Raw genomic sequence first — 25,896 nt, 5'->3', positions numbered from 1 at the left:
TCCTGAAAATAGGACTTCAATCTCTGAACATGTTCCATTCTACTTTTACTCTACTCATTCTACTTTGACACTAATCACCTGACATGGGGCAGGAAGACAGTTATTTGTTCTGTACATGTGTTTGTACAAAGACAACGTGCAGAAAATGAAGACTGTGTGTGTCTTACCCAGTCCCAGGGGCATGAACTCCTCTGTGCCCGAAGGCAAGCCCTTTATCCCCGCCTCCTTGTCCCGGACCACGCCTGAGATGTAACGCGTCTTCACCCCGGTGCCAATCAGCTGAGCCAGCTCCAGCTGACTGATACACCTCAGAATCTGCAAGACAGAGAAATAATGCATCATATTCCTGAAGATAAAAGTGACTAAACACTTTGAGTAAGACTTGAGAATGAGAATAATGCAGATTACGCTGCACAGCTGCTGTTTACATGGGTTGAAACTAACCTGACGACCAATCGACACACAGATATGACATCATTTATTTTAAAAATGAACATAAAGCCATAAAGTACAAGTAAAAATATGATGCAAAAGTTCATAATTTATAATACATAAAAATGAAACATGAAATAAATTTCAGAAGCTATAAAAAGCACTGGAAAGCCACTTGTCTCCTGTGTTTTTACAAGTACTCTGCGTTTAATATTGATTTTTCTAGATGTATGACGTAATTAGAGAGCCACATCCCATCACCCGTCGCTAGAGCTCAAACAATTACTCGATGAATCCATTATTAATCGATTACTAAATGAATCGTCAACCATTTTGTTAATTAATCAGTTTGAAGCTTTTTTGCGTGACTAAAACCAGACTTGTGATTGTTTCAGCTTCTTAAATGTGAATATTTCCGTAATGTCTTTGCTCCATAAAACAAAGAAATCATTAAAAACGGAATCATTTTGGTGTTTGGGCAAAAACAAGACATTTGAGAACATCATCATTTCCACGTTTGACAAACACTGATCGACATTCTTTAACGTTTCCTGATATTCTATGGAAAAAACGATTACCCGATTAATCAAGAGAATAATCGACAGATGAGTTGATTATGAAAATAACCATTAGTTCCAGCTCTAACTGTAACGCTATGTTATTTTAATTTAATTCATGAACACACAGCGAGTGCAGCTTTAGTGAAATCCTGCTTTCTTCTCTCACCGTCTCTCATTTAAATGAACAAAAGGAAATGAGAAACTGAGAGAATTCATTAATAGAGAAAGTGTAATATTCACACCTCGTGCCAGGAGTTTCCCAGGTAGTTTCCGTCCGTGTGAGCCACAGTGATCAACGTCTTGATGGTGTCGATGTTCTTCTGCTTCATCTCAGTGATGCTGGAACTGGCCGTCAGCAGAGTGAATCTGGCCAAGGCCTGGACGTATGCATCCCGCTCCAGCTGACACACACACACACACACACGTCGTGTCAATTAAAACATTTTATCATGCAACTAGTGGAAGAAAAAAGATTCATTAAACTGGCACCATAATGATGAAACTGTCTTTTTTAAACAAGTGTTTTGATGCAAGTTTACATTAATTACATTGTGTACAAGCATTAACAATCTATATGTCTGTGTGTACTAGTATTTATATCTTTGTGAGGACATTTTGTCTGAGCCCCTCAAAACTTTAAAGGGCTTTTTCAGGGTCAAGACCAGGTTTTAGGGTTAGGATTAGAATTGGGTTTAGGTGATAGGTTAATTTCTTCGTTTTCCAAGCTGAAACACTCCCACACGACTGATATGATGTTCTTTGTTGGAGGGAATAACTTCCTGTGTCACACTTTAACATCGGGAACGGCTCTATTCTGCAACTCGCATGAAAAAAAAAACAAAGCAACACAAGCGGTAACACGCGGTTGTTGTGTAACTTTGTTTGAGTTGCGCTGAACTAGCTGTAAGAGCTTCCAGCATAATCTTTTCTGACGGTATAGAGGAAACGTTAGGATTAATATACCGCGATTAATTGTGAATTCATTAAACTGGCACCATAATGATGAAACTGTCTTTTTTAAACAAGTGTTTTGATGCAAGTTTACATTAATTACATTGTGTACAAGCATTAACAATCTATATGTCTGTGTGTACTAGTATTTATATCTTTGTGAGGACATTTTGTCTGAGCCCCTCAAAACTTTAAACGGCTTTTTCAGGGTCAAGACCAGGTTTTAGGGTTAGGATTAGAATTGGGTTTAGGTGATAGGTTAAGTTCTTCATTTTGTTGGTTAAGGGGTGAGAGAATGCATTATGTCAATGTGTGTGTGTTCTTGTATTTGGTACCTCTTTATGACCAGTCTTGTATAAAGCACCTTTAAAAGTAAGTTACCAGAAAATGACTTGAAAGTTTACGACATTTACTCCGCTTAAGTATTTAAAAGTAATTTTCTTTTCTGGTATAAAATGTACTTAAGTTTTATAAGTAAAAGTATGTTAGGATTTCAACTTGAACGTTTAGGGTTCAATTCCTGGCTGTGCTAGTCTCTATGTGTTCCTGAGCAAAGACACTTAACCCCATGTTGCAGCGTGTGAATGTATGAAAAATGTGTGAAAATTGTAGCGTAAAGCAGTGTTTTTAGGATTAGGGTTGGGTTTAGGTTATAGGTACTTAATTTTGATGGTTCAGGTTAAGGTAAGGGGCTAGGGAAAGCATTATGTCCATGAGGGTCCTCACTAAGATAGAAAAACAAGTTCTCTCTCAACTTACAGAGAGAGAGAATATAGCTGAATTTGAGCAAATTTGAAACCTAATTTTAAAACATTTAGTAACTTTCTTAATAAGTTAAACTCAACTAAGTGGTTAATAGCGACAGAGTTTCATTGCTTTACAGACATGTTAAAGACGTCTTAGCCAATTTTTTAGCAATATAAACTTTATTTGTAAATGTTGCAAAGTGCTTAACAAAAGTGGTTGAGAACCCCAGCAGTAGAAAGAGTGTTGTTACCATCTGCTGTCTCACCAGTAGATGTCACTAAATCCTAAACACTGCCCCTTCAATGTGTCTCAGTCATTTTGTGGAGTTTAAACTTTTCATTTTTACTCTTCTTTAAAGTCTCTAACTGGGAAGATGTGACATGTTTTCAAACAAAAACACAAAAAACAAAACACGAAGAATCTGCGAGGAAAAAACCTGAGCAGACCTGCATGCTGAAGATGCAGGCGATCCTGATGGCACATCGAATGCCCTCCAAACACAGCGAGGCCACTTCTGGATCATCACAGTCCTGCAGTCCGACACTGAACGCTGCCAGTAAGGGAGTCCACGCCAACTGCAACACAGAACCTTTGACCTTAATTCTGGTTCAGTTGTTCTCAGACTCACTAAACAAACAGTTTCTCAGACCAACAGACCTTGAACATGGGCCTGACGTGCTCCAGGTGCGTCGCACTGAAGAACGGGGCCTGAGCGTGACTCACGGCCTCCATCAACGCTTTGGCCGTCTTCGCCATCTGCTCCATCTCCACGTTGTACAGCAGGCGGCGCTGTTTCTCACTGGCCACGCCTGGAGAGAGAACATGAGTGTTTATCATCAGCGTTTAAGGGGATTAGAAGGACAGTGACACTAATGGATACTGCTGGCTCAGTGGCGGAGGGAGTCGACTCTCAACTGGGAGGTTGAGGGTTCAATTCCGAAACAGACATATAACACAAAACAAAGCACAGCAAACATGACCCAAAACTGGTTATAAAGCTTACAAACTAAGTAAGCTTATTTGACATTTATCTATTTTTTTAATAGAAATACAGGCTCTCTTAAATCTTCAGCTTCTCAAACTTGAGTATCTTAAAAAAGCCATTAAAAAAAACAACTTTCATTTGGTTGGGAAAACAATAATGAACTTTATTTTTTCAGACATTTTCTGGACCAAAATAATTGAGAGATTTATCGATTGTGAGTTGCAGCCCTAAATTGTCTTCCTCAAGGACTTGTATGGACGTGTATGCTCCTAAAGTGAGAACAGTCTGCTGTGCTGTGAGCAAACTAACTGGTTTTCTTAGACTGCTTGTCTAAACAAAGAATTATTGTCTACAATTATCACGAGCAGGAAGAGTTGCAAGGATATGCTGTTTACTTTTTCGTGGTTATGAAACGGTGGGTGGAATGACAGAGGTGATGTAATGGTGCTCTCGTTTTGTTTTTTTAATCAGCCAAAGTGTTGTGTTTCAGTGGAGACAGTAATGCTGTCCACGACATGGGGACAGAGGGACTCACTCTGCTTGGTGGACTTTGGGGTGATTGAAAACTCTTTGCTCTCCTTCATGGCGATCTTCTTGCCTGCGATCTCATCGTATATGGAGGACAGATACTCTTCTGGCAGGTCCTTGCTGTCGTTAATGCCGCGGTTCATCTTGATGTACTGCTCCTTTGTCATCTTGTTCTTCACCTGCATGGAAAAACAAGGTCATCGGGTTTGTTTTCTTCCTGAGGGACGGCAGCATGAACATCCTTTTCCCCCCCACATCTGTTGAAACCTGAGTGAATGCATGTATTCTAAAAGGAATACTCTGTATACAGATTCAATGGTTTTCCCGGACCAATTCCCTACAACTGAATTTGAAAACTTTCAAGGATTTCAAGGACCCGTGGGAACCCTGTATATATTTAGAGCTGCAACTAACAATTATTCTCATAATCGATTAATCTGTCGATTATTTTCTCGATGAACCAATTAATCGTTTGGTCTATAAAATATCAGAAGACCTTAACAAATGTTGATCGGTGTTCGTCAAACCTGGAAATGACGATGTTCTCAAATGTCTTGTCTACAAATATTCACGGTGTTCAATTTACAACAGAAGAGAATCAATGACCTCTGCAGTTGGGCCCAAAGGAGAAATGCATGTACTGTATGTCGGTATCGGAGAAACGTCCAATAATGACAGAATCCATAGTTGTCACCTGAGGACTGTGCAGGTCTGTGGTGAGCATGATGATGGAGTACGCCAGCACGTAGGCGGTGTCTGCGCTGGCGAACAGCGTCTGTCTGCAAAAAGAAGTCGTGCATCAGTGCGACAGAAAGCATCCGCGCTGCTCTATTGATTTTAGCAGTTAGAAGACGATGAAGCCTCACCCCTGGTTACACTCCAGGTACCGAGCGGCAAACTTCTCCATCAGCCTGTCGATCTTCTGGGCCTCGCCGGGCAACCTGAAGCCTTCCAGGAACACTCGCAGAGCCGAGACAAAGTCCCGCCCGCAGAAGTCCAGCTGGTCCACGTAGCAGTACATCACTTCTTTGTTGAACTTGATGTTCTCGCCCAGGAACTCTCCCACCTGGGTCTGTGAGTGTAGAAGAAACAAATGGCAGATTACTGCCCAAGACTTGAGACAGCTCTGTTTCTGTCTCACTTATTTTACGTCCCGACAGGCCGATTAATCTGCAGGCTTTTCCCCAAAGTCAGATTAAATTCCAAGCATTTTGTAGTGGCGTGACGGCGGTCAACACTGGCGCACAAGACACTACATATCTACTACCACAAATGACGGCAATTGAAATAATAACGGGTTATCTTCGGCCCTTAATCAACAGCAATCAACTTGTCAGTCTTAACAGCCCTAGTCATGTTTTAGTGCAGTTTTAAGCCCATGTAATCCCTCACTGTGTCCAGCCTGTCCTCCTGGTGTAGAAACTGGGCGATGTCCTCGGCCGTGGACCCCAGCATGCCCTGCTCCTGCAGGTACTGTACGCCTCGCTTTGGTTTCTTGTTGAAGCTGCGGAAAGAACAGAGGAACAGCTCTACTACCGTTTCATTTTCACTCAACGAGAACAGAAGAGCTGCCTGCAACTGCACTGTGACACTCACAGTTCAATGCCGTGCTCGATGATGTCCTTCTGCTGCTTGATGACCTCGTACTGCTCCGGGTGATCCGCCTGGGAGACGGAGACACTGGAGGAGACGGTGGAGTCCAGCGAGCTGATGCTGTCACGACGTCTGACGTGCTGCTCTGGGAGCTTCAGCTCTGCTCCATCACTGTCAGATGGATGTTCCTGACCTGCACACACGATGTGACATGACGACTACGTGTCGACTAACACCTTAAATATGAGCCGCACAATTTATTGTACACTACACACTCACCCAGATTGGCTTGAAGGTTTGGGTTGACATACATGTCTTTGCTCCACTCGACCATACACTTGAGGATGGAGACCAAACACTCCAAACCTTTTTTACGTAGACTCAGCTCCTGTGTGTGTGTGTGTGTGTGAGTCACACAAACACAAACATGTAAGTAGCCGTTACTGCGCGTTACTTTAGTTATTAGCTCATTGAAGCCGTTTATCAGACTAAATCTAACTAAATCTCTAAACCGAGAGGCAAAGTTGTTTTGTCTTTTTTACTCTTCTTCCTCATGAAGAGAAAGGAGACAGCAGCATAAGTGATGATGATTGGCTGAGGTAGAGTAACATTTCATCGTAAGCCAATCAGAGGCAGAGTTGGCTGGCTGCTGTTGACACACAGACAAGAGCAAGCGTAGTCGCACACACAGCGACACAAGTGAGCAAACGATCAACAACATGTTGAATGGTGAGCCCGGTTAATCCTAAAGCAGCCTTCTTCAACTGGAAGTATAGCCCTTACTTTTCCGTAAATTAAATTAAAAGGAAAGAATTTATACGATAAATGCACATTAGGCTCTGGACAAAAGTGCTTCTCCACGTCGGCGTCAAGCCATTCTGACTTAATGAAGCATCTTTGAACGTCACACGCTTCCATGAAATGAGTGGCCATTAACACAGAAAGAGACGAAGGCAGAGACACACAATCAAAACAACTCAAGCTCAGTCCGAGCTTCACAACATGGCGGCGTGAGCAGCCGGAGTCACGTGACGTCTGGAGCTCTGTGTCACAAATACAGCTTGAAACATGATAAATAGATTGTTTTTCTCATGCTAGCTCTGTCTGGTAGAAAAACCTAAAATAAAGATGTCATTGGGTTTGTTTTGTATTATTTAACCATTTTCTAAAACACTTAGAATTGCAGAAGAAGAAAGTAAAATATTCAGTGATAAGCAGGTCTACTGGGACCAAACTGCCGAGCACGTACCTGCAGAGGAGTCATCCCGAGCTCCTGACCACTCCTGCCCTGGGCGATCTTCGACAGGTCGTTGACCAGACGCTCAAAGATGTTTGCAGCGTTCAAGTCACAGTCGTAGTTCACATAAATGTCAACCACACACTGGGCATCTAAGGTGAAAGGCAAGCGTTACAAAAGTGGATATCCTGAGAGTCTTTTAGCGGGATTGTTTAGGTTTTTATTTTTGCTGTTATTAAGTTACCTGCACAGATGCGCGTTAGAGTCTGGATCACCATCCACTTGTGCTCAAAGGAGCTGGTTGACGTCTCCAGGATGGTCAGAAATATTTCTCGGAAAAACACCTGAGGAAGAAGGTAGACAATTATTTACAATCTGCATATTTTTTCAAAGACAAACAATAACGACGAAACTGTAAACCGCCTGCATTCCGTACCTCGATCTGCATCTTTAAGTGGACCTTGAAGTGGGAGAGCAGGGTGAGGAAGATGGCCAAGGACAGCTCGAACACTTCTGGCACAGAGGAAACACCGTTTTTGGAAAGCGCCACACACAAATACTGTTTGATGGCATTGACGAACATCTCATGAGTGCGAAACACTGGCCCGGCGCCCTGCAGCACGGACAGCAGCAGCTGCAGGGAGACTATCTTGGAGCGCAGCTCGTGGGACCTGTAAAGGAGACGGATACAGGCGATCATTTATACTGCCAAAAAGGCAAAGAAATATACTGCAAACTAATTTACAAGGAAATCCACAGATGGATCATGGGAGAATTTGTGTAGGTCCCCAAACTCATCTGCTCAATTTTCCCAACCACTGAATAAGGATTTATGTGTATATGGTTTTCATGACATTTATAAAATTAAGCTGTAATTAATGGATTCCCCTGGAAAGATAACATAAGATAAGATAGAAGATTTATTTATCTCACAGTGGAGAGAAAACAGCGTTACAGCAGCTCAACAATAGATATTAAACAAACAATATACAAGGAAGTAATACAAGTAGGAAATGATTTACATATACATATAAATATAAGTATAAATATAAATATACATATGTAATAAGGAGCAGTTTCTCTCGGTGGTAAAAATGTAAATGAGCTAAGGTGGAGCTCTCCAAGTAAACTTACTGGTGGGGCGGTAACATTCGCGGTGAAATGCGCATGCTGCCGTCATAAGCGCAGGGAATTCAACATGGCGTGTTTTATCGCCTATACTTACACTAAGGGGGACCACGAAAACATGACTGAGTATTCTATTTCCTTCACTTTGGCGACTGGTAGGGCCTCCAGAGTCCCAAATATAAGTATTAAAATGGTTAAAAAGTTGATTTTGCATAATATGTCTCCTTTAAGAAAATGTGCATTTTTACCACTCAAGGACACAGGAGGTTCTTTTCCACTGCTGCCTCGTTTGATAGGTTTGTGTGACTCGGGTAAATCCAAATGAAGGATTTCAAATATCAAAGTCACAAAATGAAGTGTTTGAATTCACTGTTAGAGGCAGCAGCAGATCACCAACCTCTATGTACAATGACGTAAAATCACCAGTTTTTTCTATGGACTTTGGTGTGGGGAAATGGGCAGAGTGCAAAGTGCTCTAAACTGTAGTTTCCAGCCAGAAAAGGATGTTTAATGATGCGATAAGGAGACAAACATATTCTTATGATATTTCAGCAGGCTTACATTTTTTTTAATGTGAGTCTTTTGTTAAGTGGCAACAATCAGTTTTTTTCTCGTGTCCCTGCTCTCTACCATATTTTCAGCAATATTGAGCATCTTAGTCTCAAAATGGCTCCTGTGCACAGTGAGCAGGTCAGTGCACACGACATAGTCAGTGCTCAGTATGTGTGAGGACCTCATACAATGTCATGCAATGACATTGTATGAGGTGTGTTTCGAGTTGTAGTTGGTATCTCATGTAGACTGTGGAATGATTTCACTGTGAGCTTCTTCTTCTTCTTTAGCTCGGTTTTCTCTTGCCTATTCAGATTGGTTGGCCTCGAGGCTTGAGTTGCAGTAACTAGAGATGACAAGGCCACACCGAGAATGGAAAAAGGGCAAGTTAACCTGCAGAGACTGAGCTTCAGCAGTGAGCGCAAACAAAGAGCAGCTATATTTATTCAGGCAAACTGTAGGATGACACAAATAGGTCAGGTAAAGGAGAGTATTGTTTTAGGGCTTGTCTTCAACAATAGATAATTAAGCCTGGTCAAATTTAAATACTACATTGTATGATGTAGAAAGACTCACTTTGGGTCTGGAGGTCCATCAGCAAGCGGCTTCATGGAGAGTTTGCAGAGAGAGCGGAACACCAAGAAAGCATCTTTCTGCAGGATGTGGGAGAATCGGGCGGCACTGTGGGGTCCCTGCAGAGCCTCAGCATCCTGGAAGAGAGAGAGAGATGAAGAAAGTCAGTTCCACTTTATACAACGCATCACTGAACACTCAACCCTGACCAGGTTTCTCTGTCAATGAGCATTTGAGGCAGAGCTTCAGATGAGTTCTTAAAACTCAAGAGCTTGGAGTTCCAGTGTCAGCGAGGATACACAATGAAAAACACATTTTAGCCACTTTACAAGTCTTTTCTGACTGAAGTTTGTGTCCCATTGAAAAATTGCTCACTCCCTGCACCAAAGTCCATAGAGAAAATCAGCAATTTTACATCACAGCACACAGGAGTTGTTGATCACCTGCTACCTCCATGATTAAGCAGTAATGTGGTATTTTGTGACGTCTGTGTTTGAAATCCTTGGTTCATTACATGTCATTTAGCAGACGCTTTTATCCAAAGCGACTTACAATGGAATCAAGTACAATTAGCCAGGGGTGGAATCGAACTTGCGACCATGATGTCTTTGGTACACAAGGTAGGGTCTTAACCACTGAGCCACTCCACCCCAAGCAAGTTCAGACTTACTTCAGTGAAGCAAACTAACTAAATGAGGCAGAGTGGCTCCAGTGTCCCCATGAGCTAAAAACACTGATTTTCTCTATGGACTTTGGTACAAAAGAAGGAGCAGTTTACAAAGATATAAAACAGTGAAGCTGACAAAGACTTTCTTAGATGAGAATTTTGTTAATGCACCAGATCCTCACACAACTATCCCTTTAAGTGCTTAAGCGCGACAGTGATTAATCGCCAGTACAGCTCACCAGCATGTCTGTGGAGGAAACAGAGGAGCGGTCCTCGATGATGCCGTTCATCTGCTGGCTCGCCGCTCTGACTCTGGGGGGCGCCGTCTCCGTCTGCTCAGGGACAGGCTGGGCTGGATGCTCGACACCTGGAGAGGCGGACAATTTTTAAGGTCACAACCATGGAAAACAAAACAAGTGACGCATTTCCTCTCAACAATACAACGCAGTAAGTTCAGACCTGTTCCACTGTGGCTCTGTGCTGGCTGCTGCTCTGCCTCCTCACCTGCACTCGTCTCCGACTCTGTTGGACCTGGACTGTCCCCCTCCACAGCTGGCTGTGATACTGTAGGAGGAGTGTCTGCACCTTCATCTTCAAAAACTGACAATAATGAAGATGGAAGAAGCTTTATTATAAACGCTACACCATCACACTTAGGAAAAACCAAAAAGGGAACTTAAAGAAGACACACACCACTTGACGGTGTGACTTGTTCTTCTCCTCCGTTCATGATACCGTTGCCGCCCTCAGGTTCTCCGTTGACTGACGGTGTGTCAGACGTTTGGTCCGGGTCAGCGGCCGACGGTATGGAGCTATTGGCATTTGTGTTAGTGAGGTCTGGAGTACTGGCTGCTGGGGACGGGGAGCTCTGCGGCTCCGGCGTGGGTGTCCGGTCAGACCAGGGGGAGCCGGCCCTCCGATGACCAGGAACTGGTGACGGGTTCTGCTGCGGTGGTCGCAGCCTCTCCTTCTCCTGCTCCTGAGCCTCCAGAGCCTGTGGAGGACAAGACAGAATAAACACTGAAGGACTATGAACAGGTCATTATAATAAGGTCGACTCATATCCTAAAGATCACATCAACGCCCAGGATTGAAGTGAAACAAAACTTAAAGTCACATTTTAAATTACTAACATTTTGAAATAATAGCTCTTCCGATGAGACTTGTTTAAATGTGTTTTTTGTCCACCTCTCTCTTAAACCATTTCTTTTTATTTAGAATACAATAACTCCTATAGTGTACAGCGGCACGTTTTTAAGCTTTCCAAAACAATTTTTTTTTGTCTTATTTTATTGCTTATTATATTCATATTTTGTACTGATCACTCTGACTTTTGCCACTGTAACAAGTTAATATCGCCAGATAATCATATAAAATTGATCTAAACCTAATGTATCTATCTAATCTAAGTGAGAGAGAGGAGCACCAAGCTCAAATTCAGTGGTGATTCTCATCTGCCATTCGAATTCACTAAGCCTGATCGATGCCATCCAAGTTTTCAGAACACAGAGTGCAGAGTAAAAACAGCAGTTTTTCCATGTTTTCCCAATAAATGAGGCAAAGAAAGAAGCACTAACGGCCTGGTTCTCCATGCGTGTGAAGATAACATTGAGCATCTGTGTGAGCGTGGCCTTCGCGGTGGTCTGGTTGATGAGGTTGCGACTGGCCAGGTAGATGTTGTAGCAGGTCCTGACAGTGAGGAGCACCGTGCCCTCGTGGATCTCTATGTGCGGGGAGGTGACCGTCGTCAGCAGGGCCTGGTCGGAGAGAAAGGAACAGGAAGTCAGACGTGTCACACAGGACGTCTTGTTTAAGAAGATTTAAGAAGACCTGCTGAATCACCACTGGACTTCCCCACTTCAAGCCGCAGATACATTTAGTTCTCATACTCTCTGCTACCCGCATCTCTACTGCTACTATAGTGTAAATAAAAAAGAGATTTTAAATTAAATTATGATTACGACAACAACACCTGCAAAGCAGATTCATTTGAGAGGGAATTGGCTGCACTGCACTCACAAACGCGTGTCCTTCAGTGGTGAATAAAAGACAAATCCATAGAGATGATCTCTAACCAATGACTCTTGTCATGGTTGGAGATCATCATGGTTAAACCTAGAGGACACAGACTTTGACCTTCAACCAATCAACCAGGATGTGAATTAATTTCATTAACAAAGTGGAAATGTCAATAAGCAGCAGTTGCAAATTAAAATCCACAACATACACAGCGCTGGCAGTTTAAAGTTGTTAAAACTGAAAAGGGAAGCACGACGTGCTTAAGTCATCGAGACTTGAAGCACTTTTCAGAAAAATAAAGACATCATAATACAGAAGACTGTGGAAACTTTCCACATGGAAAGTGCAGTTTTATTGATGAGAACTCACTGCCAGTCATCAACATTAACATAAAGTCACCAATCAATAAATAAAAAATCAAACATTTTACTGCAGCTCTGCATCTCCTGCGCTATATTATCCCCTGTATGCTCCCCGGGGAAGAAGGACGTCTGTAGACAGCGGGTCTTGAGTTCCAAGTTTGTTGTAATAAAATGGATCGTTAAACTGATGTAAGGTTCGGTTGTCCGGCTCGACCACAGGTCCGTGGTTGTGGCGAAATGATCGATTTCACGGAGCTCGGATTCAACATTCATTTTACACTCATTATAGAGTTTTGGAATGGCCACTTGATTAAAATGTGTTCGGGATGGTATTTTAAACGCTTTTATAACGAACCATTTTTTTTTAAAGCCCTCTTTTGAGACTGTGTACCCGGGTACCATGTCTTTTGCAATGTGGTATGTTATAGCGTCTGTAAGCGCCTTTATGTCTGGTGGACGTCGACTCATACGGTGTAACCCTACTGAACGCATCAGTAATCACACTTTGCTTGGGCTTCTCTTGGGATGACTGAGAATTCCCCGGTGTTTCTCTCATTGTAATACACTCTTCGTGCAGCACGCGATGGTGTTGTTTCAGGTGGTGAAACATGTTTGTTGTGCTACCTTGCTTCATTGCAATTTTCGCCAAGCACGACCTGCTCAACACCTCGCTCTGGTTGACATCATCCTTTTTAAATCCTCTAAATAACGAGGGGGATTTACGCTTTGGCACAAAATCGCCACCGGCCGCATTATCTCCCGCACTCATGTCACTTTTCTTTCCCGCTGTGTATGTCGTGTGTGTGTGTGCGTGCGTCTCAGTCTCCGTCTCCCTGCAGCCCTCCTATGTTTGTCATTGGTTGGATTCAGCTGTCGATCCACAGCAAGCATGAAATAAGGTTTGTGTTTGGCTGGCCGTAGTGGTGCATTCAAGGGCAATCGTAAAAATGACGTTTAGACAGTCTGAAGTGAATGCTCTCTTGACCCATCAGAAAACTAAGACAGTGATGCCATGTTGTTTTAAAGTGTGGTCACTTTTTTTTTGCCTTTTTCTCTACAGAGCTCCCCCTACAGTTTAGGGGTACGTGTTGACAACACCACCGTCAACACCCAACCATCCATCGTCTCTTATTATCCTCACTGTTGTAAAAACTCCTGACCATGTGCATTTGTTTCATTCTAGCCATTTGAAAAAAAAAAACTCATGTGTTGCCCTTCACTCAGTCAGACAGTCCTTTCCTCTTCCTCACTTCGCCCACAAAAAGACATTTAACAATCACACCGACTCCAAAGCTGTTAAATTAGCATAGTTCTGCTTTAATAATGACACCAAAGCATGTGAATAACACGTCATGCAACTAGAATTGCAAAGGGCTGGAGAATCCCAGTAACCTTTCACAAGATTGGGAACTTTAGTTTGGGAATTTGTGAGCAAAATTTCATGGGATGGGGAAAGGGGATTTTTTTGCAACCCTACATGTAATATTACATTTGGAGAAATTTGGCCCTAATGAAGACACAAAATATGAAGAATGTCAAGCACATTTGTAGCAAAGTGCTGAAAAACCATTAGGTAAATGAGTGAGTCGCAGAAGCAGCTCGACATGATTATTTATTGACAGTGCCATTGTAGTAATCAAACATTAACTCAACCTTGAACACTTGACAATGTGATTAAGATGCAAACAAGTCTTCATTCTGCCCTCTCTGATCAAACTATCGTCACACTGACACATTTGAGGACACGTGGAGGCGCTGGGGCGTACCTTGATGATCTGTAGCTGGACTCCCTCGTCCGTCTGTGGGCCCTGGAAGCAGTTGCAGATGGTTTCCACGAGCCGGTCGATCAGCCTTTTCCCTGGTGTCCGGCTGTCTGGCGCGTTGCCTGTGATGTGGCCGTACGCAATCAGCTTCTACAGAGGAGCAACAGAAGTGTTCGAGTCCACATTTATTCTTTCAAAAAATGTACGTCATATCATAACACAGTTTACCAGGGCAGTTTCTTGATTTAAAAGGGAAACTGACTATTTGTGTCCCTGGTGCTTTCTGTTAGGTCACTATCAAAAAGAAAATCAAAAACAATCTAAACTTTGAAATTCATAGATGATACCTTCAACCTCTTGGATAATACCTGGCGTCAATCACACAGGTGTCTACTCATATTTGTCGTTTATCTACGGACAAAATGCTGCTAAGGAGGTCATGTCATTTTCCTGGGAGCTGAGGCTAGGCTCTGCAGTGTGTAGATGCAGTGTCCAAATATGGAATGCAGTTCCTTAGTTGGCATCATATCAAACCAATTTTCAAGGACCAGTGGGCAAGATGTTGAAACGCAAAGCTTAGAGACGTTTATAGAGTAGAGAAGGAGGCATAACTTGTAAACCGTTTCAATTTTAGAAGCTCTTAATAACAACGTGACAATTTTAGACAAAGAGAAATCTATTCATCTTTTTTGTTTGCGTCATGTTTGTCTAAAGTCAAGTTTTCACACATTTTCCTATAACGCAACTCAAACAGTTCTTTGTTTGATCCTACCACTTCAAACTTCGAGATTATCAGGAATATCTTGAATGAGGTAAATTGTAGCAACAAACAGCTCTAGTGAGCCCGACTCTTTCCAGTCATTCCACTAAACTCATACACAAACATTTCAAGCTTTAAACTTTCTTGCAGCACACAGAGAACACATATATAAACACAGTTGCGTGTTTTAGTGTGTGTATACATGTACATGTGTGTTTGTAGAAATATGGAGACGCCGGTTGTTGCCGGTGCTTGTCCGACGTGTAAAGCAGGTGTATCCAGATTACACTCTCCCCTCCCCCCCACAAAAAAAAAACTGCCCCAAACCACCATACCTCCATGTGAGTCACAGGTCAAACCTTCACAAAGTCATAGTTTTAAGGTTATAATATTTAGAAATTACAAAATTATTAATAGTATTTAAACCTTTTTTAATTAAGAAAAATTAAGTTAAAAAAAGGGGAGACCACATGACCAGGACAGACAGCAGGAGACACAGCTTGCATTAAAAATCCACTCGACTTTCATGTCCTGTCTCCTGCCAATTCATAAACAGTTAATTATATAGAACATTAAAATGAACAGGTTGACAGGTTGTTGACACTTATTTATTTATTTTATTATTTTTACCCATGTTCTATGTCTTTTAATTAAATTTATTTGGTTTGTTTGTTTTTAACATGTATTTTATTGCCTCATGAGCTTTTATGCCTTTAATTTATTCTTCTGTGCAGCACTTTCGTCCACTGTGATTGTGCTTTACAATTAAAGCAGGATTGGATTGGCTTGTATAGATTACGTATATATAAAATCACAATTCAAACCAATTAACTAAAAAAATAAGTGCTAAAAGTGTTAAAAGAATGAGGTAACTAAACCAGAGCTATAGGAGGTCTGATGAACATTGTGTGGTGCATACAATAATAATAATAAAACATTGTACTTATATACCGCTTTTTTGGACACTCAAAGACGCTTTACAAGAGAGAGGAGACCATAGAGGAGGCTATTGCAGTAGTCGAGTCTGGAGGTAAAGGAAGGCGTGGATGAGGATTTCTGCAGTGGATTGTGTGAGAGGGAGGGACGGAGACGGGCTATATTGCGGAGGTGGAAAAATTATGTTTTGGTTATTTGGTTTATGTGGGGTTTGAATGAGAGGGTGGAGTCCAGGATAACGCAGAGATTGCGTGCGGAGGGGGAGTGGCCATCGATGGTGAGGGAGATGTTCTGGGTCAATGGGAGGAGAGATTTGGGTCCGGTGAGGAGGAGTTCTGTTTTGTTGCTGTTGAGGTTGAGGAAATTGTGGTGCACCCAGGTTTTAATGTCGGAGAGGCAGTGTGTGATGGTGGAGAGAATGACTGGGGTGATGGATTTGGTGGATATGTACACCTGGGTGTCGTCGGCGTAGCAGTGAAAATGAAGTCCATGACGACGAATGATATGACCAAGAGGAAGCATGTAGATGATGAAGAGGAGGGAACCGAGCACCGAACCTTGGGGAACAACAGTGGAGACAGGGACGGTATTTGATTTGAAGTTGTTTATGGAAACGTAGTGATGGCGGTCAGAGAGGTAGGAGGAGAACCAGGAGATTACTGTGCCAGAGATGCCAATGGTTTGGAGACGTGGAGGAGGATGCTGTGGTTGATGGTGTTGAATGCTGAAATGAGGTTGTGGAGGAGGAGGGTGGAGAGTGAACCAGAGTCGGCGGAAAGGAGGAGGTCGTTGGTGACTTTTAGGTGGGCTGTTTGTGTACTGTGATGGGGGCAAAAACCGGATTGGAATGTTTCAAACAGTTGGGAGTTGAGGAGATATTGCTGGAGCAGTATGGAGTGGGAGGTTGGCGATGGGTCTGAAGTTGTCCAGGTTGTCTGGGTCCAGGACAGGTTTTTTCAGAAGGGGTGTGATGGTGGCTAGTTTGAGAGTGGGAGCGACAATACCAGAGCTGTGGGAGGAGTTTATGATGGTGAAGTAGTTAGACTGGGCGGTGTTTAAAGCTGTGATGTAGGTGGAGGTGAAGTGTTTGTATGCATCAGTGTGGATGGTAAGACCGGTTTTGTTATCGAGTCGTTCGAGTTGTCTGCGTTTGCATTTGAGTTGGTGGAGATCTGGAGTAAACCATGGGGCAGAGGCAGAAAAGGAGACTGTTCTTGTTTTGAGAGGAGCAAGTTGGTTAAGGCAGGAGGAGAGGGACTGGTTATAGTGGTCGACAAGTTCTGTCGTGGTGGAATCTGTGGAGAGGGAGGAGCGAGATAGTGATTCAGATATGGAGGATGAGAATGAGATGGGTTTGAGTGATTTGAGATAACGGAAGGTTATTGACCGGGTTTGACTGGGTGTTGAAGTGGGGGTGACAATGTCCATGGTGATGGCTTGGTGGTCAGCTATTGTGAGGTCAGATAGTGTAAGGTTGTAGACCGAGAGTGGGGCTGAGGAGCAGACAAGGTCGAGGATATGTCCATGGGAATGCAAGGGTGAGTTAACATGTTGTGTGAGGCAATTTAATCATCATCATCATCAACATCCTCCGCTTATCCGGGGCCGGGTCGCGGGGGCAGAAGTTTCAGCAAGGGACCCCAAACTTCCCTTTCCCGAGCCACATTGACCAGCTCCGACTGAGGGATCCCGAGGCGTTCCCAGGCCAGAGTGGAGATGTAATCTCTCCACCTTGTCCTAGGTCTACCCCGAGGCCTCCTCCCAGCTGGACATGCCTGATACACCTCCCTTGGGAGGCGCCCGGGAGGCGTCCAGGAGGCATCCTCAACAGATGCCAGAACCACCTAAACTGGCTCCTTTCAACGTGAAGGAGCAGCATTTCTACTCCGAGCTTCCCCCGGATGACCGAGCTTCTCACCCTATCTCTAAGGGAAAAGCCAGCCACTCTACTGAGAAATCCCATTTCGGCCGCTTGTACCCGCGATCTCGTTCTTTCGGTCATGACCACAGATGAGGGTAGGAATCCACATTGTTCCTCTTGAATCCGATACACCTTACCAGGGAGGCTGAGAAGAGTGATGCCCCGGTAATTGGCCCACATACTCTCAGGTCACCCTTTTTGAAAAGGGGGGCCACCACACCAGTTTGCCACTCCTTCGGTACTGACCCCGACCTCCACGCAATGTTGAAGAGACGTGTCATCCAAGACAGCTCCTCCACACTCAGAGCCTTCAGCATTTCTGGGCGGATCTCATCAACCCCTGGGGCCTTGCCACTGCGGAGTTGTTTAACCACCTCAGTGACCTCCCTCAGGGAGATTGACGATAATCCCCCATCAGCTTCCCTCTCTGCCTCCACCACAGATTGCGCAGAGGTCAGATTCAGGAGTTCTTCAAAGTGTTCCTTCCACCGTCCGGTTACCTCCTCAGTCGAGGTCAACAGTGTCCCATCCTTACTGTACACAGCTTGGATGGTCCCCCACTTTCCCCTCCTGAGGCCCCGAATGGTTTTCCAGAAACACCTTGGTGCCGACCGTTAGTCCTTCTCCATGTCCTCTCCGAACTTCTCCCATACCCACTGCAATTTAATATGTCCAGGAAATCTACAGTGCATGAACTCGGCGTGTCGATGTGGATGTTGAAATCACCAAGGAGGAGAATAGATGGAGAGATGAAAGAGAGCTGGGCATAAAAGCATATGCACCATACTGTGGATCAATTGCTTAATCGGGGAAGATGGATGAATGAATGAATGAATGAATGAATACATAAGTAAATAAATAAATAAATAAATTCATAAATAAAGCTGCATCTACTGAGAGACAGTAAAAAAAATATATCTGCCGTTTCGGTTTCAGTTTAGACTGTTTATATATGTTAACACTATTGCCTGGTCCATTCATGAGCCCAACACTCGATTTTAATTGGACTAGTCTTAGTCGGACTATGACAATAACTTGGTTTTCCTAATGTCATGTTAACACGTTAGTCCGACTAAAATCGAGCTGGTCTTAGTCAGACTAACATAACTGGATAATGCGATTCATAGTCTAATTACTCCTGCATGTACACGCTTAGTCAGCTCTGTGCATTTCACCAATACTTCCTCTGCGTCTTTCTTCAGACAACATGGCAACCACAAGAGCCATGACTGATCTAATTTGTATCACGATTATCATGTATGAAACATACAGAACCACAGTACGATCCATCTCACTGTTTGTTTTTCTGTGACATAAAGGTCAACAGGAAACTGATTCAACACGCAACAGCTTATAGAGACAGCCCCACCGATGGAGTCCAACATAAATGGCCAGGCCAATAAATCAATTTTCTCCTCCGCATTAGGACTGAACGCATTAGGACTGAACAATTAATCGAAATTTTATCAAAATCGCAATACAGCTTACTGCAATTTGTTCAAGACAAAATGTGTTTCAAAATATCATTTTAGATGAATTGTTATTACACATCTTATTCTACAGACTGAGCGGAACTTTGTTTCTGCACAAATATCAGGCATTAGTCCTTTCAATTTTATTTTTGAATGAAAATGAGAATAATGATGTAAAAATTACCATTCCATCCAATATTGCGAATCATATCGCAATCGCATTTCCTGTCAAAAATTAGATATTTATTCAAAATCGTTCAGCCCTACTCCGCGTCGTGTATACTCTATGCTTGTCTGAGTGCCTGTATTAGTCTACGTCCTTAGTCTGATTAAACTGTGCATGTAAAACATACTGACCAACAACAGAGAAGGCAACTAAACTGTAACTCCTACAAAGAGCACTTCTGAAATAGACATCAGTATTATACTACTTCTTTTGATTTAAATAAATGTAAAAGTAAAGTTCCTAGAGTAACTTTGTATTTATTTGATTCTCAATAAGACATCGACCGATGTGGGTTAAGTGACGCAGTGATTTTGATCAGTATCCCTATCTAAGGTGTGAAATGACTGTATTGGAGTGACATTAGTAAAAAAAGAAAGGGGATATAGAGCCGTCTGTATTCAATACTAACCTGCAGACAATCTAAAGAGGTGCTAACTATCCGGGGAGACTTTGATTGACAGGCCAGCTCAAAGGGCAGCACGTATTTGTCGGCCTCGATGTAGTTGGCTCTGGGTGGGACCACCGTTCCATCCCTGCAGGAACGAGGAGAGCAACAATGAGCAGTAGTGGCTTCTTCAATGAATACAGTTTGTTCACTTCATACCCGCGAAAAATAAATGGTAGCTCCACTGAAGGAGGTTAATAAATCAACCATTTTATGCCAGCTTTTAAAGAGCACTGACATTTAACTCATTTTAAACCTCAGAAAAGCATAATGACAGGTCATTAAAATAACAGCTTGCCTCCTGAAGCAGACACATCACCTGCAGGCTGACTGTACTGCCGCTGATATACTTTAAAAAGGAGCAGTTAAAAATGTGGCAAATCACCTAAAGTCACAAATCACTACTGGGTTTTTATTGCAGACAACAGCTTCAGGGCAAAGCTTACCTCAGCTCCTCACTGTATATAACAAGAAAAGAAAAAAGAAAATATACTGTTAAATTGTATACTTACTTTTGTTTTTCAAGCTCTGCCTTGATTTCATCTGTGAAGAAAGACACAGGAGAGAAAAAGTTATTTATGACTGAATTTTGACCCTTGTAGCTCAATCCATCCATTTACCTTCTACCGCTTTATCCTCCACATGAGGGTCGCGGGGCTGCAGGAGTCAATACCAGCTGACAATGGGCGAAAGTCGGGGTACGACCCTGGACACTTATGGTCAATTTAGAGTTTTCAATTAACCTCTGCATGTTTTTGGACACCGGAGAAAACCCGCAAAGATCCAAACCCAACACAGAAAGGCCCAGCAACCGTCCTTCTGTGAGGCACCAGCGTTAGCCACGTCCCCACTGTGTGCCACTTACATTCAAGTTACTTATTTAAGGGTTAGGGAATTTCATTTTGTCGAAGGCAAAGCATCCAGTAGCAGTACTTAACGTTGATGGTAACTGAGTCCATTGCCTGCATTTATGTTTTGTTTAGTGACTAGCTCAAACTATCTTAGGGACAATAAACACAGGAATGAGGAGAATCCAAACATTTTGGACTTTGTATTGGCTTTTTATTCACACCAGTGTAACCAATGTTTTGGGAGTCCTGAAACGCCATTTTTGGAAGTGAAGTGAAAACAACCTCAATACCACTTGAGATGTTAAGTCTGCCCCACACTGAAGGATAATTGGCCAGATTTCGGCCCCAATCTGACTCTTCAGACAATCGATTTTAACGGATTATTTGACCAAATTATCCTGTAGTGTGAGGGATTAACAGGTGCGATTGAGGGCGTGAGCAGAAGAAAGAAGCAGGAGGAAGAACCCATGACTACATCCACAGCTTTTTGTGTTTCTCAGCATAAATCACTGCACACTGAACAGCTATTAACTGCCAACAGTCCGCCTCCATGTCTGTTTATATTTTGACGTGTTTGAGTTTCCGTGAGATCCCAAATCCCTAGAAACTCTGCAATCGATTGATTAAACGTTAAAAGTGTGTGGTCCTGTGGTACTAACTGGATCGTCTAGTGTGCTTTCACAATTAAAACGTTGAAAATCAGTGACAAAGTCCGTTGTGCCTGTGGTCTACCACTCTTTTAAAATCAACTCAGATTTGAAAATCCTCTAATGTGGGACAAAAAAAACTGCATTGACTGCCCTGATTTCTAAAAAATCTGTATCAACCAGGGAAGAGCCCATATCAGCCAACACCTACTCAATAATTCATTGCTGGAAAATCACAACGGCAGCATGACCAAGGGGCATTATTATTAAGTTGAAAAATAATGCAATTATTTGATCGTGACAAAAACATGTCACAAATCAGCGATGGTCTAAAAAACGTTGCTCCTCAAAATATTATGTTTTATTTGATGACAGACTTGAACAAAATCATCATGATTTATCATGGAAATGACAGCTATGACACAAAAAATGATCTGTGACACCAAATATAGATCATATGACAACTCCAAAATAAATACTCTCAGCTATATTTCACTGTCTATGGCTTGTGAGCAGCCTCTTTCTGATCTTCTGTCTCCCTCTCTTCTTTGCTGCACCGCTCTTCACATCTGTTATTCCCTGTCAACTATTTCACTGCATCACTTTCCTGTTCATCATCATTCTCATCTCCAGCCTACAGCCATGTGTGACTGGAGAAATCAGTCGGATTAAGCACAACGAGACGGCACTGGAACACTGACGGAAATAAGCTTGAGCAAATAATATCCACAGTCACTGTCATGATGATAATATTTTTTTAATGACCTTATGTAATAGAAACAAAAACCCACTTCTTATTTTATCCATGGGGTGTAATAAATCAGCACTGGACCACATTATAGAGAGGTATTATTATTAGTCCTCTTTTTTATGCTTCGCCAGCTGGCAAAAGCTCCAGTGCTTTAGTGAAAAAGCAGCCATTAAAAAACAATTTGTCTTCCCACTGAATGTCCTGATCAGTCATGAAGACAAAAGACAAAAAACAAACACTTTTGACAGAAGAATTCCTTTGTTGTTCAAATGGGAAGACAGTAAAGTGCAAAAGTCTTAAGCCACCATTAGATTTGTGGGTATTAGCAATGATATAATGACCATACAGTATAAATTAGGGTTGGGAATCACGATACAACAAACTCACCAACTTATCCAATCCAATTCTAAAGCATGTTTCAAAAAAACAACAGTGCTGAACAGTAGTAGAATTAAAAATAACAACTAAAGGACATAAAAGACAAACCAATTAAATTAATAAAAATAAAGTTTGCCTACAGTTTACAGACAAGTAAGTGCAGCTTTGGTCGCTTGCACTCAGAGTGCTGTGTTCGAATGGTATCATGAATAATGAGAGCGTGTCACTGGTAGATGGGAAAGGCAGATAAAGGCGACAGAGCAGCTCAAACGCACACATCAACCTGTTTGCTCAACTCTCTGTGGCGTTTCATTACAGTTGCTCGTGTGGTTCAACAGCCAAACTGCACCTTTATAAGGAAGTACATCCTGCTGCCTGCCAACAGCTCAGTCACCTGGCACTGTGCAAAGCCAAGACTCTAAACTGCACCAGAACTGTAAGAAGAGTACATATTTTAAAGGCTTCTAATGGCAGTGGTTCCAAAAATGGAGTGAGGAATTCCGGAGGGTCCTGTGGAGTGACCCAAAATTTGGAAGTCTGAGACATAATTAGCGACAGATTATGAAATTACCAGGCAGGACAATGTGTGAGGAACTATTCAGACGTATGAACGCTCTTAGTTAGTTAGTTCGTTTTTATTAATCCCCTTAGGGAAAGTATTCCTCTGCATTTTGACCCATTCTCTTATGACTGATGTGAGACTGAACGGGGGGAAAAAATGTGGCTGACCCATTTGTGTGGAAGGTGCAGCAGCAGTGACGGGCTGGAATATGGATTTGGGGGGAAAAAAAACACTGCTTTAGTCTTAAGTTCCATTTACATGAGATCTCGGTAGTCGGAAGTAGGAGTGACGTTGCGTATTTTGTGCACACAGAGTAGGAAAACATCTACAACTAATTTACTGTGAAACAAATACAACAGAAGTGCCATTAATGGTAAAATAAGCAGTGTTTGTTTGGTGGCAGCAATCTTGGAATTCTGAACATATGCAAGGTTGTTCTGTGTTTCTGAGAAAAAATATGGAGGCCTTGACCTCGGTCTGGACTACAAATGAAACACAGCTTTATATTGGAGATTTTCCATTATAGAGTTCTAGCACTACTCGGCTCGGTTCGACTCTACCCTACTTGTGATTTTTGCTTTTCCATTGGTGATAGTACCTGGTGACACTAAAATGTGAAGTCAACAGACTGCCGGCCACTGATTGCTCAGAGAGTGTCGTCACTGGAAAACTCATTAGCACAGCATCCTAAAACGAGACTCAAACCCACAATTTTTAAGAACCGGCAAGATCGTTACAGCGAGCTCAGATGGCTGCTGTCTGCAAAAATACACCACGGTCCGTCGACAACGTGCAGAGGGGGTGTGAATTACATGGAACCTCACGATAATCAATATGTTGCAAGACAATCATATAGCGATACATCACAATATCTGTCCAAGTGAGCAAAACAAAACGTATACATGAATAGTTAAAAGCGCAGGATTTCTCTATTTATTCACAACATACAGAACAAAGGTCACAAAGCGTATGTATTGAATGTGGATGGGACGGCATGTCATGGGGTGTGTTTGCTACAGTAGAGTAACATACTTTTTTGCATTTCCATTAGTAATAGTACCAAAACAGGCCCCAGCTGTTTCATTTTTTTCTTTCGGTACCCTTCGGGACCAAAGTAATGGTACGGTACGGGTGGAGCTAGACCACAACAGTCAGCGGATGGGGCGACAGGAAAGCGTCACTCCCTTGCGACCGTTGTTTCTTCAAGTCCGCTGTCTATTCTCATACAAAGATTGACGTCTTGTTGACGCCACAAACCGAGCAGAGAAAAAAAAGCGAGCTGCTCCGTTGTTGTCTTTTGTGTTGTCTGTATTTACAGAAGGATTTTCTAGTGGTGATGACCACTCAAAGCTGCTTTACACTACAATTTTGCCCTTGATACCCATTTACTGACACATTCATCCATGTGCCGAGCATTATTCTATCACTCATCTTTCATACCCGTTCACACACAGCCATCAGGAGCAATGTGGGGTTGCTGTGTTGACTGCCAGAGCCAGGAATCGAATCCACAACCTTCAAGTTGAGTCGCTGTGTTGCTTTCAATGTCGTTGTACGATGTCACGCTACATATCTCTTTGACGTGGTCCAGACCCCGCCTACCAAGTACAGGTACTGTATTTTAAGTCGAAGTGCAGACCTCACTGCAACGTACCAACCCAAACTGTACCGACCCTGATTCATTAGTGTTGTGTGACTGCAACATAATAAACCTTCACTTGTACTTCTTCATTTATTTAATAAAATGACACACAGCAGTTTTAATAAACCAGGACGGGGACCAGTGACCGTGTATTTGGCACATGTATCGTATCGCGTATTCTCGTGCACACTTTAACAGGAGAGTTAAAATACGAACACAGCTCGATCGTGACGTCAGTCAGCCTGTTAGTCTGGATCAATGACAGTGATACGTACACTGCGGGGATTGGTCTGTTTGGCTAGCTAAAGCGACGAGCGAGCGAGCGGGCGGGCTAGCTAGCTGGCTAGCTAACGACAGCCGCCTGTTAGCTCGACGTTGACAGCGGTGACAATGTCGTGACACCGCGGTGACACCGTGGTGACACCGTGGTGATGGACGTGAACCGGCTGTTTTCCGTATGGAGTGACACGACACACACATGTAGCTGACGTAAGCATGTGAAGAGTTAGCCCGAACATACGATGGAGGCCATTCAGAAGCTAATAAGCTAACTGTAGCGTAGCTGTCTCTCAGTCATGACGTACCAGACATGTTTCGAATTAAAACACATTTTAAAAACAAACACACACTCACCGAGCGCCACCTGACAGGCTTTCCGCAGCTGACTGTGCTGACTCCGCTTCACCTCTTTGTCGGAGAGGATTTTCTCCAGCGCCCTGGACAGAAACATGCTCTTGGTTTTACTGTTTTCTGTCTTTGACTCAGAGTAGTAGTGTCGCTGCTGCTGCTGCTGCTGCTGCTGCTGCTGTTGCTGCATGTCTCTCTGTCCTCTCTCAGGCCGTCATGTCCGGCCTGACCCTGCCGGCGAGCAAGCGACAAAAGGAAATGTAGAGAAAAACGCCAGAGTATCGGTGTGTGCGAGTCCGTACAGTCGAGCTGCTACTTCAGCTCCAGCTTCAGCTCAGCGCCGCCATGTTGCTTACACGTCACGTCACGTCACATGACTCTCAGCTGTGCGCGTTGACACGTATGGGACGATTTGGAAACGTCCACTTTCACGTTCACGATAGCATACCGTGCACCATAATCGCGATTCGATACAATATCGATTTAGAAAATAATAATAGTCGAAAGAGGAAATTATAAGAAAAAAAAACTAATTACATGGTCCGAGCCAGTAAGAGAGAACCACAAGTGGTTGACCTGAA

At 42.9% G+C, this 25,896-nt stretch overlaps 1 protein-coding gene across 2 annotated transcripts in view; it reads right to left on the bottom strand.

Moving 5' to 3' along the window:
* arfgef2 (ADP-ribosylation factor guanine nucleotide-exchange factor 2 (brefeldin A-inhibited)) overlaps window positions 1–25,692 on the bottom strand; it is a 41,776-nt gene extending 16,084 nt beyond the window's left edge. Inside the window, exons 1-22 of one of the 2 annotated variants that reach the window (XM_044037715.1) lie at window positions 25,322–25,692; window positions 20,370–20,400; window positions 19,822–19,945; window positions 14,101–14,247; window positions 11,531–11,710; window positions 10,647–10,947; window positions 10,413–10,553; window positions 10,193–10,320; window positions 9,290–9,423; window positions 7,470–7,704; window positions 7,278–7,377; window positions 7,046–7,185; window positions 6,076–6,184; window positions 5,800–5,989; window positions 5,596–5,707; window positions 5,070–5,275; window positions 4,898–4,982; window positions 4,211–4,382; window positions 3,348–3,499; window positions 3,137–3,265; window positions 1,235–1,393; window positions 168–315 (exon numbers count right to left, since the gene is read on the bottom strand). In XM_044037715.1, coding sequence (XP_043893650.1) covers window positions 168–315; window positions 1,235–1,393; window positions 3,137–3,265; window positions 3,348–3,499; window positions 4,211–4,382; window positions 4,898–4,982; window positions 5,070–5,275; window positions 5,596–5,707; window positions 5,800–5,989; window positions 6,076–6,184; window positions 7,046–7,185; window positions 7,278–7,377; window positions 7,470–7,704; window positions 9,290–9,423; window positions 10,193–10,320; window positions 10,413–10,553; window positions 10,647–10,947; window positions 11,531–11,710; window positions 14,101–14,247; window positions 19,822–19,945; window positions 20,370–20,400; window positions 25,322–25,505 — 3,307 coding nt within the window. In that variant the 5' untranslated portion in view covers window positions 25,506–25,692. The remainder of the gene's footprint in view (window positions 1–167; window positions 316–1,234; window positions 1,394–3,136; window positions 3,266–3,347; window positions 3,500–4,210; window positions 4,383–4,897; window positions 4,983–5,069; window positions 5,276–5,595; window positions 5,708–5,799; window positions 5,990–6,075; window positions 6,185–7,045; window positions 7,186–7,277; window positions 7,378–7,469; window positions 7,705–9,289; window positions 9,424–10,192; window positions 10,321–10,412; window positions 10,554–10,646; window positions 10,948–11,530; window positions 11,711–14,100; window positions 14,248–19,821; window positions 19,946–20,369; window positions 20,401–25,321) is intronic. The other variant, XM_044037717.1, reaches the window with a different exon arrangement.
* Between the last annotated feature and the right edge of the window lie 204 nt (window positions 25,693–25,896).

The sequence above is a fragment of the Solea senegalensis genome, linkage group LG11 (genome assembly GCF_019176455.1).
Source record: "Solea senegalensis isolate Sse05_10M linkage group LG11, IFAPA_SoseM_1, whole genome shotgun sequence".
Taxonomy (NCBI): Eukaryota; Metazoa; Chordata; class Actinopteri; order Pleuronectiformes; family Soleidae; genus Solea; species Solea senegalensis.
This window is presented reverse-complemented; position numbering and strand designations above follow the sequence as displayed.